The 13,317-nt window shown below is 35.0% G+C and overlaps 1 protein-coding gene across 1 annotated transcript; it reads right to left on the bottom strand.

Moving 5' to 3' along the window:
- Positions 1 to 10,819: 10,819 nt before the first annotated feature.
- Positions 10,820 to 12,840, bottom strand: LOC131875953 (uncharacterized). The gene is made up of 3 exons (XM_059220694.1): positions 12,514 to 12,840; positions 11,649 to 12,280; positions 10,820 to 11,561 (listed from the first exon to the last, which is right to left on the bottom strand). Exons 1-3 carry the CDS (start codon positions 12,838 to 12,840, stop codon positions 10,820 to 10,822), a joined length of 1,701 nt encoding a protein of 566 aa, XP_059076677.1.
- Between the last annotated feature and the right edge of the window lie 477 nt (positions 12,841 to 13,317).

Raw genomic sequence — 13,317 nt, 5'->3', positions numbered from 1 at the left:
TGATATAAATGGCAAGAATCTATCTACTGATCTTGTTACTGTCGAACCTTGATATGAAGTTCAACCTAGCATATAGAACAATGCTACAAGTAGGTCTATTGGATTAGGTCAACTAAATATTAACATGCACTTTAATAATCATGTTCTGACTTTTCCTGGTCTCGAGACATTTACGCAAGGTATCCTTTTGGAACTTGACTTTTTGATTCGCAATTGTGATGACAATACCGTGAACTCCCTCGAACTTGTCCATACTCTATCCTTGGTACATCCTGAATTAATTGACTGTAGTCTACAAGATCAACCCATGAATGTACCTACTTTTGCCAATGACTACACACTAGCCTATTACCTAAATGAAGTTGAACCCATGTACTCTTCCGCCAGCGAATAGAGTGAAAACATGACTGAAATAGATATCAAGTATCTTAGTCGCAAAAATCAGAAAAATAAAAATAAAAGATCTGATGGCGGAAACCACATTGTGGTGGTATCAAAATCTAAAAAAGAGAAATGATGTACCTAAAGGTGAAAACCTCTCTAAGGTTCTTGAAGGTGAGATACTTGATATACTACCAAGTCACTTCTAGGAGAGGTCTTCTATATTGATTAAGCCAACTCAGCCAGTGAACATTGGGAGTCAAGAAATACCACACGTCATTCATGTAGCTCAATCACTATCAACAGAAGAATTGAAAGATTTCACTCATATCTTTTCAGAAAAGAAGATAAATCTTGCATGGACATACTTTGATATGTTAGGCCTTGATCCTAATCTTATCATGCATCATCTTTCTATCACACTAGGAGTTAAACTAGTCAAGCAAAAACTTCGTAAGATGCACCCTCACGTGGCACTACTAGTCAAACTTGAGCTAGAAAAACTGCTAAAAGTTGGATTTATCAGAGCTATAGACTATGCGGAATGGATTTCAAACATAGTACCTATGTCAAAGGTAAACAAATCGGTTAGGGTTTGCACAGACTTCAGAGATCTCAACAAAGCTTGTCCGAAGGATGACTTTCCATTACCAAACATTGATATGATAGTCGATATGACTGTTGGGTTTGGGATGTACTCACTGATGGATGAATTCTACAGTTATAATCAGATCAAAATAGCTCTGGGAGATCAAGAAAAGACAACTTTCACCTGTGCATGGGGAACCTTTTGCTGGAATGTCATGCCATTCGGGCTGAAGAACGCAGGAGCAACTTACCAAAGAGCGGTAACTACAATGTTTCATGACATGATGCATAAGAATATGGAAGATTATGTTGATGACACTTTAGTAAATACTATGAAGAGATCCATGCATATTCAAGAGCTAGGCCCTATACTAGATAGAATGGAAAAATTCAAACTATAGCTAAATCCAAAAAAGTGTGCATTTAGAGTGACATCTGGTAAACTAATTGGCTACATCATTTCAAAGAAGGGAATCGAGGTTGATCCTGAGATGGTCCAAGCAAAAATGAAAATGCCAACTCCGAAGAACATCAGTCAAATGAGAAGTTTATAGGGACATCTCCAATCAATCAGACGCTTCATTTCTTAGCTTGTAGACAAAGCTCAACCTTTCACAAAAGTATTGAGGAAAGGAGTAATATACAACTGAGTTCAAGAATATGAATAGCACCTTCAACAGATCAAAGAGTACCTATCCAACCCACCAATACTAATCCCACCAATTCAGGGAAAACTATTGATCTTATATATATCAGCCACTGATTCATCATTGGGGGCACTTCTGGCATAGTGGGATGAAAATAAAAAAGAGAGCTATATATTACATCAGCAAAACATTGGTGTCTTATGAAATGAACTATACTATAATAGAAAAATCATGCTTGGCATTAGTCTTTGTATCACAAAAATTGAGACACTACATGTTGGCACATTCCATCAAGCTAGTAGCTAAGATTGATCCACTCAAGTATCTTCTCAACAAAGCAACACTCACCGGAAGATTGACAAAATTGGTCAGGGTTCTTATAGAGTTTGATATTGAATATGTGGAACGTAAAGCCATCAAAGGAAAAGTAATTGTAGATGAACTTGTTGAAGCTCCACTTGAAGACACTCGACTGCTACATATAGAGTTCCCTGATGAGTCAATAATGCACCTTACTCAACAATCCTAGAAGATGTTCTTTGATGGATCTTTCACCCAAAATGGTTCTGGTGCTGGAATACTATTTATTACTCCTTAGAAATACTCAATCCTAAAGGCTTACAAGATTTTATTCCCTTGCACAAACAATATTGCAGAGTATGAAGCTTTGGTAAATGGGATCAAGCTAGCTATTGAATGGAAGGTTTTGGAGTTACATATCTATGGAGATTATCCACTAATTATCAATCAAATCAATGATACATATTAGACTTGAGATGAGAAACTGATGCCTTATAAGAGAATGGTTGATGATCTCAAGAAGAATTTTACTTTTGTATCATTCTAGTAGATTCCCAGATCAGCAAACAGAGCAACAGATGCTATGGCCACCTTGGCATCTATACTTGAGTTACAGGAATCTAATTTTCACTTTGAATTACTCGTGGAAGAGTTCCATTACCCTTCCTATGATTCTATTGGTGCCCAAAACTGCAGATTGGAAAACCCAAAAAACTTGCCAACTCGTTAGGAAATCCAATCAGCCTTGGCCAACGAACAAGGATGGTCGAAGACCAAATCCCTCTGCACTTCAGGCTCCCTAAACCTAGGTGGGTACACCTTCCTCTCAAGCACAAAAGAGATTATTTATAGTGGAAGATAACTTAGCAATTTCGCAAAACAGGCAAGACAATGTTATGCAAATTTACTTTATTGTGTGCTTTAGAATACTTGATTGCTGAATATTTTTAAGAAAGAAAAGATTGTCATTTTAATTTTGAAAATAAATGCCTTCAAAACTTAAAAGTAATATGTACAAATTAGATCATATAAGACTCAGAATAATATTTCTCTGTGAGGACCTTATGCATACAAATCAAAATCTCAGAAATAAATGACAGACTAGTGCCTCTATACAGGAATATACATGATACTTTGTGGACAAATAATGAGATTAAACTCTTGAGACAGTTTTCAGACAACTTGTAACACAAGACTATCAATACAGAGGTTCCATTAAGTGCTATAAGAACATGAAGAAGCAAATCCTATATTCAATTATAACAACTTGTGGTGGCACACTGTATTAAACCCTTTATCAGATTTATCAAGAGGACAAAATGAAATTCATCAACACAAGAGTATACACGAATTCTGAAATTGAAACAATGAATCTTGTATATTAATTTCTAAAGAGTGAATGTATACAATAGCTACACTTACAGATACTCCATTACACAGTGATTGCTCAAAATGAATGCTTCCTTTTCTTACAGACCTTTCTAGTAAATATTGCCTTTAGCCCTAGCCGGTAGCATGACCCTTTGTGAATTGTTCTTTTTTTATAATTGAAAAAGACTCCCTATAAATACCTGATCCAAAAGACATATTTGAAAGGAAACACCCTTTCGCATACAGGAGGGAGTTACAGATAGTTGTTTTTCCAAAGGACACACCCTTTGGTTTACAAGATAATTACATTTGAATCCCTAAAATGCACACTAAATAAAGTTTTAATGATATTCTTTATAATCTTTCACTTTGATAAAACTCCACTTCCGCTCTTTCTTAATCTCCTCATTTGCAAACTTTGATAAAAGTCTCTGCATATAAATTAAACCAATCAAGTTCCTTAGATAAAAAATAGATCATGACTTACCTTTGATTAAGTTTTGCATTAAAACTATAACTTTTTATATACATGAAAATTTGATCATAATTCACTTTGATCTAGATATTTAACCCTTCTGGAAAATACTTTTGCAAAAATTCATACTTTGATTCCACATAAAATCAACCCTAATATATACATGTATCATTTATTCACTTAGGGTGAAAATATTTACAAGCAAATAATAATTACGTAATGTTAAAATATATTAGGTCATCATGAGTTAAAAACATTATTCATGGTAAGAGAACTCGCAAAATGTAATTTTCCTTATGATAAAATATATCCCTTTATAATTTCTCAAAAAAGGATAATATCAAAATACTATCATGTCAAACATTATAAATAGGTCTATATTTACCAAAGTGCTTTTGCAAATGATGAACTGCTATATTAAAATATTAAATTAAAAATTTAAGTAAAGGATACTTTCTGTGTCCATATAAGGTAAAGAATAAAATATCCTGCACAAAAAATGACAAAGTTAGTTTAAAATGAAAATATTTACATTAGGGATACATTAAAAATAGATCTTTAATAATATATAATCCCTATATACATATTAAACGAAAATAATTTTGCCCTAACAGAAATATGATTTCACCTTTGTATATATACCAGAGCAAAATTATTCTTATGAAAATAAATAGCAAACTACATAAGTAAATAAAATCATTTCAGTGAGGATTTCCAAGAATTAGAAAACATCTCTTTAATATCATTTATTGCAAATACTTACTATGATTTTCAAAAGTGAAAATACTATTCTGAATATTGCAAAAATTTTCAAAAAGAAAATAAAAATATTACCTCAAGCTCATCCGGATAACTTGCACTATCGGGAAGGCATATTTTTAGTTACCCCGATGATATTTTTATGTTACCCTGATGCCCGATGGGATTAGGGTTGGGACAGTTTGAGTATAACAACATTGGTTGTGTGTACTGAAGAAACAAAAGCCAACAACATACCTCTCACTGCACGGTCATTTTTCATAAATGCCTTCTCCCATCTAAGTCTGGTATCTACTAATAAACACCATGGATCCACTCTAATGGTAGAATTTTTATCAAAAATATCAGCTATCCAAGTTTCCACCATTTAGTTTTTTGCCAATGCACATAAACTTCCAATGACCACTCAACCACTTCAAATATTTTCTGCTGGCCGTTTTTGAAATGTTTTGGACGTTTTTGGGCTTGCCGGCATCTCGAAAACATGTAAATCTATAGCAAATTTATCTTTTAACCATGGGACAAGGTCTGGAAGCCTTTTTACCAGCACACACAATCATTTAGAGCCCTTCAACAAAATTTACTTACTTCCCTTTCTAATTACTTCACCATCATTTCGGTTATACTTTGTTTATTTAAATTATTGCCATGAAATAAAACCAATATATCAAACTGTAAGAATAGAGGAGGGACAAAGTTGTTCGAAATCCAATGGTGGATAACACCAAACTAATGGTAACTGGTCAGCAAGAAAATCTTCCTTTGTTGGAACTTACCCATCCAAAAGCTTATGCCAATGTCTGATGTCTTTTACTCATTGGGCTCCAATGCATCTCAATCACTTTTTAAAAAAAAGATTTAATATTTCACCTTGTAAGATAAAAACTTTTTACCTCCCTTATAATACTTTAAATCTTTTGTTTACAAGATTTGAATGTATACTCCAAAAGATGCTTTTATACTATATATTTAAATCATTAACTGAAATGATTCAAAATTATATATTCTACCAATCAAATACTGGTACTTTAATCATTTGAAACAAACTCATTGATCCTTTTCAAAACTTTTTAAATCTTTTATTTCTTTTTGTAATAAACCTGCACATTATACAAGCTTAAAAATTGTGTTATTTTTAAAAGCATCATATAATTTCATGTAACACAAATAATTTAAATACTATAATATTAATTAGAGGAAAAATATAATATTCAAAATTAAAAAATTCCTAATTAACATTTAGCGTGATACTCCTGCAAAAGGAAATTTATTAGTATTCTACTATAATCATTTTGACATAATTAATTTTACATAACAGAGTTCAGATGAGAAGAAGTTATGGTTCAAAAAGGCGTACATGGCTTGATTCTGTATTTGCAACCATATACATACTAGGAAAAGTAAGTTGCAGGGAACTCGGAGTGGAATAGATACTTGATCTAAATAATTGCAAAGAGAGATTTTCTTCCTAGTATGAATCTGGAACCTTTAAAAATTTAATTTTTAAGGGTCCAACAGTGGCTCTTTCTAGGGACGTATGCTCCCTTTGAGCATAACGAGATCTTAGTTATCTCTAGAAAAGCAGACCATTAGATAGCACCCCTTTTGTAGGTTCCTCTGAATAAAATTGGGTGGCCCAAGGCCCCTCAAAAAATGATGATATTCCCTTTCCTCTCTAAAATACCTGATTTTGGTCATGCAGTAATATGCACCTTCTGAGAATAATATTTGTTTTACCTCTCCCACTGCTTGATATATTGTTTCTTTTCCTTCATAAAATTTTTCTTGAGAGTTATCATCATATTCTTCAAAGAGAATTAAAAGATGATTCACTCTGGAAATATAATTCTTCATACTTCCCAGAAATATGATACAAAAGATACTCCCTGTTTACGCATAGAAGAAATGCTTCAGATATTGAGCATGAACCGGGAACTCCTCAACTCGCCCATCTGTGTCTTGCAAAAAGTAATAATTTTCTCCATTCTTATTAGAAATAATATAAGGTCCCAGCCATAAGGCATCAAACTTTCCATGCTTTCCTTTATCCTGATCCTTAGCATTCCACTTGAGCACCCACTTTCCTTCCTTAAATGACCGATCACTAGATTTTTTGTCCATGAAGCTTTTTAACTTTCTGCTGTCTCTGCAAATTCCTTTCTAGAGCTTCTCTTCTACATTCATCCAACTCAGCTAGCTACATAAATCGATCATTCATGAAATTCACCTCCTCTAGATCATTCTCTGAAACAAATTTGTACACTGGTAGTAAGTTGTTCAATGGTAACCTGGCTTCTTTACCATACACTAATTCATAAAGAGCAAAACCAATGGATTTTTTAATTGTAATTCTATCAGCCCACACAGCCAAACTTAATTTGGAATCCCAAGCTCTTTTATTTTCCCCTAGAATTCTTTTTATGATCTTCAGCAGATTTTTATTACTAGACTCTGCTTGTCCATTTCCTTGGGGATGATAGAGTGATGAGTATGATATACTAATCCCATAAGATTCATAGAAATTCACAAATTCTTTTGATCTAAAGCACATATCATTATCCACAATGATCTTACGAGGAACTCTAAACCTGGCCAAGATGTTTTCCAGAAGAAACTTTGAGACAACCTTGCTATTAGCCTGCCTTGTGGGAATTGCCTCCACCCACTTAGTAAAGTAATCTGTTGCAACAAGAATCCACCTGTGTCCACCACTGGACTTGTTAGCTATTTCTCCAATAAAATCAATGGCCCACATTTGGAAAGGCTCTTCTGCATTCACAGGTCTTAGAGGAATGGCCCCATTGTACTTGAGTTTGCTTGAGAACTTTTGACAAGCCTCACATTTTCTGACATATGCGTGACAATCCTTGAAGATGCTTGGCCAGTAATACCCTGCATTCAAAATCTTATGGGCTGTTATTTTTGTTGAGAAGTGTCCTCCATAGACTCCATCATGTAAATCTTTCAATACCATTGGTGCCTGCACAACATCCAGACAAAACAACAAAACACCATCTCTGTTCCTGCAATACAAGTCTCCTTTGATAAGCACATATCTAGATGACTATAACTTCAGGGTTCTTTTCTGATTATCATTAAAACTATCTAGACATTTTAAATATTTTAAATAATACACAATGTCAGTATACCAAGGGCATTTTTGGATACTCATCTCTGCATCTTCCATTTCTACCTGATTTATCTGAATTGCATCCAAGTTAGATTCTGCCATAAGTTGAGCCAGACCTTGCCCTCTTACCAGTTTGGTAATTTGGATATCTATGTTGAATTCTTGGATTTGATTAATCCATCTGCATCTTCGTCCTGTTGTTTCTGTCTGTCTAAAAATATCCTTAACAACAACGTTAGGCACGTATGCAACAACAGTGGCTCCTACCAAATAAGGTCTAAAAGATTTTACTGCTTTAACTAGAGCATAAGCCTATTTTTCATTAATGTCATAATTCAATTCTGAAGCTTGCAAAGACTTACTGAAAAATGCTATTGGCTGTTCACGACCTTCTTCATTTTTCTACAACATAACAACAGCAATAGTATGGTAAGATGCAAATGAGAACACCTGGAATGGCTTGGAAAAGTCAGGTGACTTAAGGACTGGGGCCTCCTTAATTGCTCTTTTGATGCTCACAAAAGCCTCAAGTGCCTCATTTGTCCATTTGACCTCAGCCCCCTTCTTCATCATTTTGTCTATGGGTTTAACAATTTCAGCAAAATTTGATACAAACCTTCTCACAAAATTAATCTGACCAAAAAATGATTGAATAGCTTTGACCGTCTTTGGAATCTGTATTTTATCTATAGCTGCTACCCTCTCAAGATCAATCCTTACACCATCCTTAGATACGATATGACCTAATAGCTTCCCTTCAGTAACACCAAAATAACATTTTTTAGGATTGAGAGAAATAACATACTCCAATGCTCTTATGAATATCTTCTCCAGGTCGTTGCAGTGATCCTCTACTTTCTTCGAGTATGCAGTCATGTCATTTTGATATATTACTAAGATGAGATCAATAAGTCCTTCAAAGGCAACATCCATGGCCATCTGGAAAGTGGCTCCTACATTTGTTAGTCCAAAAGACATTCTTGCATATACATATGTACCCCATGGGGTAGTAAAAGCAGTTTTATATTTTTTAGATTCTTTAACTTTGACCTGATTGTAACCAGAAAACCCATCCATCATGGACAATAATTCATTACCAGTAACTTTTTGCAACAAAGCTTCCATATTAGGCAAGGCATAATTATCTTTTAATGAAGATACATTTAGATTCCTAAAATCCACACACAATCTAATATCTCCATTTTTCTTCCTAACTGGTACCAGATTTGACACCCATGTTGAGTGTCTTATTGGTTCAATAATACTTGCATTTCGCATCTTCATCAATTCTTCCTTCATCTTTGGAGCCAAAGTGGGATTTATAGGTCTCTTCTTCTGCCTAAATGGTTTTGCATCTGGTTTCAATGGTATCTCATGCTAGAATAGATCTTCTCTGTATGCCTTCAAATCATCATAGGACCATGCAAAAACATGTCTATACTTTCTTAACAAATTTACTAATGCAGTCCTAATCTTAAGGGTAAGTTTTTTACCAATAAAGACTTCCCTTGGGTTGCTTTCACTTCCCAAATTTATCTTCTCAACGCCTTCACATGCTCCTGAACTTGGTCTAAAATTAGCCATGTCCTTATCATCAAACATCCTCTCCAACTCAACCAACCGTTTTGGAATTTTGGTAGTCTTGAGTTGCAAGATTTCCTACCCCAGTACAGTTTTCTTTCCATTTTCCTCTTCAACAAGCCCATTCCAATCAATTTTCTGATCCTCATAACTTCCTTCATAGAACAAGAAATTCAGGATGTCCCTATCATCATTGAAAACCTACCAGCTCTTCACATTATTAGGAATCGTAGGCCTACTCTTGATCTCAACTTGAGTAATGTCATCAAAAGGAATATCATTATGCTTAATAGCCAAGTTAGCCATAAAATCTGCAATAATATTGTTAGACCTTTATGTCCAATTAATAGAGAAAGAATCAAGAAATTCAATTGAATCCCACACTTCATTTCTATAATTTCTTAATTTTTCATTTTTAGCAATAAATTTTCCTCTTACTTGCTGAACTACAAGTTCTGAATCACCATAAGCCATTAATAATTTTATACCATGCTTGTTTGCAATTTTAAGGCCTAATAATAAAGCTTCATATTCAGTAACATTGTTTGTACATTCAAATGCAAGTAGAAAAGAATATTTAAATGTTTTTCCATTTGGTGAAATGAAAACTACACCCACTCCATTTCCTTCCTTACTGCATGCACCATCAAAATGCATTTTACATAAGAGATCTTTATCCCTTTTAACTGCTTTTTCTAAAATTGAAACATTACAAGGTTTAGATATACTTACTTGGAAGTTGTCCATGTCTGTATGGCAGAAACATGTCATCTCCTCTGGATCAACTTCTTCAATAAGGTATGGTGATCTAGGCTCCTGGTTGATTCTCACCTCTGCTCCTTTCATAGGTGTAGTGGCATAAGATAGATCTAGCTGAACATGTCCCCCAACCAGATTGGACCATTGACGGGACAACAACATTCCATAATTTGCTGGGACTTGGAGCACTGTGATGTCTATTTTGTATGTGGTATCAGGGCAAGCTAGAAACCTGAACTCCACGTCTTTCATAATTCCCACCACAGGTATTGATTTGTTGTCCATGGCATAACACTTCCCATATGGAGTGTCAACCTGCATGCCAAGTTCTATCATGACATCCTCTACCATAATGTTCATCACAACCCCTGAGTCTATCATACAGTTCTTCACCATTTTGTTATTTATCAATAATGTCAGATAAAAAGGATCTACCTAATTCAGATTCTTAGTAATAGATATTCCTAAATATACCACTGGAGGATCATTTTTAGTTTTAGAAACATCCTTACTATTATCACCAGCATTGGATATAATTTTCAAGGTCTCCCCTTTGTATTCAGGATACTTCATCACTTCTAATAGAGGCATAGAAATTTTTACCTGTGACAAAGCTTGTGACATGAAGGTTCTGCAAGTTGAGGATTTATTGATTTGCTATTTATCAGCAGGTTTGACCAATTTTGGTGCATCAATCTGCTTTGCTGGTTCATCCCTGGTCTCCTTTGTTTTTTTGCTTTTAGCCTCCTTGTTCACTTCTGGCTTCCGCACTTTAGCAAAGATACTTGTAGGCTTTCCTTGATCATCATTCACTATTTTGTTTCTCAACTAGTAGTTACTTTTAGCCTGAGCTATAGCAGCAACTATGAAGGCCCTCTTTTCCTCTTCTGATAGGTTCCTTAAGAGTGTATTCGTTTCTTTGCTCTGGAACAACTTCCTCAATGCTACACTATCATCCTCATCATCTGTGAAGACTTGTTGAACACTGTATTGTTGATTGTACCTCATCTTATGCATATCTGAATAATACTCTCCTTCTGAGGAATCTTCATCTTTACCCCACATAGGTTCAGATGATAAGACATTGATAGTGGGTTGATATTCATCTTCCTCAGGCTGATTTTCATTCGAACTCAATGCAATCATGCACTTTTCTTCAGAATGGGATAGATTACATACATTACACCATGGGAAATCCTCAACAAGATTATTTGCCATTTTTAGTGGATCAGGAGTTTCTTTATTTATGCTTGGCTTAACTAGCTTACCATCCTTCCAAGATGTGTTGTATGGCATGTCATGGAGCCTGGGCCTATTAAAATTTGTAGGCCTATTGTTTCTATATGACTGAGACTTCTCATTCTGATTCTGTTTGTCTTTCAAACCTTTGAGCATGTCCATGATTTGACCAAAATCATCCCTTTTAGGGGCCCGTGGATTGTACAAATTAGGGTCTTCCCTTTTTCCCACTCTTCCAACAGCCTTTCTATTATTTTCTATTGTACTGGCTGCTTTATAGGCTTGTTGCAGTGTGGCAGGTTTATGAGATAAAATCTCATAGTGTGTTTTGCTGTCAAATGCACTTATATAAAAGTTAATCAAGAAAGAATCAATAGGTCTAATATCTCAAGGAATTTTATTCAGAACCTTATTAAACCTCTTATTGAATTCAAATACAGATTCATTTTGATTTTTCTTAATACTGGTCAATTCATGAAAATAAAATGAGGGATCATTATGATCACCAAACTCCTCCAAAAATAAAGTAACAAATTCTTGCCAGCTACTAATGCTCCTGTCAGGTAGACTTTGATACCATTCCCCAGCATCTTGCGTCAGAGATTGAACAAAGAACTTCATGAAGACATCCTCATGTGGAATTTTGAACTCTTCAATGGTATTTTTAACATTCATAACATGTTGTTCAGTAGTATCTGTTCCATTCCCAATGAATTTAGGAATAGCATTTCTCAAGTCATTTGATATGTGGTTTGGATGACCGACTATGCCAGTGAAATCTAACTGCCTATATCTCTCAATGGTCATGGGTGGCCTATGACGACTGTTATTATTTTGATTATTTATGTTTCTTCCATTATGATTACCACCATTATTGCCATGATTGCCATTATTTCCACCACCATTGTAATTGTTGTTACCATTATAACCATTGCCATTACTGTTATTACTATTGTTGTTATTTCCATTATTCCAATTGTTGTTACCATTCCCATTTCCATTATTATAATTACCACCATAGTTTGCATTGTAACCTCTATTATTACCTCCCTAGTTATAGCCATTATTGTCAGATTGATTATTTACATCCCTGATATTTGTATTATTATTATCATGATGATTTCTATTATTTTCATTATTACTCACATCATTTTTATAATACTCACTATGCACATTTCTCCACCTACCATTGTTCCTCCATGGTCCTTCTTCATTGGTTGTATTCTTCTCAAAATTTCTCATGTGCGGTGGGCTATACTTTGGGGTTGATGTTCTGCTCGTACCACTACTGTTGGCTCACTCGAACTTGTATCAGTGCAATATAGATGTTCCCTTTTCACCCCCAACCTCTTGAGTATCTCATCCGGTTGTCTTTTCATTGCCCTTGCCATTTCAGCTTCATCTCCACCTAGGTCAGCCATTTGGAGGATTATTGCATCCCATTGCTTATTCTTCTTTTCTTTTTCAGTTAGATGTTCCTCATACTGAGGATTTTTATCTTTTCGATTTTCATTGCAGAAAGGATTTTCATGCACGTCATTATAGGGCATATATGTTGATGTGGAACATTCTTCTCTCCCGGGAAATTGTTTATAAGTACCATGAGCCATTTCTGGTATGGGATCCTTTTTCTTATAATACTTCTTCTTGGGACTCAACTATGCAAAGGCTTCCTTCCCGTGATTCAAAGACCTCCTTTCGTTCATTTATCTAGGTCTCAGGATACTTTCTAAAAGTTATATTGGTAGAGTCACCACCTCCTAAGAGGAATATAATTTTTTCTTATTGATCCTCTGGGTTCTTCCTTCTAGCAGGGTCTGAATCCTTCTACCAAAGATTCTGAAAACTTCTATTGAACAAGTCCCTAGCAGAGTTGCCAATCTGTTGGTGCCCAAAACTGCAGATTGGAAAACCCAAAAAACTTGCCAACTCCTTAGAAAATCCAATCAGCCTTGGCCAACGAACAGGGATGGTCGAAGACCAAATCCCTCTGCACTTCAGGCTCCACTGAACCTAGGCGGGTACACCTTCCTCTCAAGCACAAAAGAGATTATTTATAGTGGAAGATAACTTAGCAATTTCACAAA

The sequence above is a fragment of the Cryptomeria japonica genome, chromosome 5 (genome assembly GCF_030272615.1).
Source record: "Cryptomeria japonica chromosome 5, Sugi_1.0, whole genome shotgun sequence".
Lineage (NCBI taxonomy): Eukaryota > Viridiplantae > Streptophyta > Pinopsida > Cupressales > Cupressaceae > Cryptomeria > Cryptomeria japonica.
Note: the sequence above shows the minus strand (reverse complement) of the source record. Positions and strands in the feature narration are given on the sequence as shown.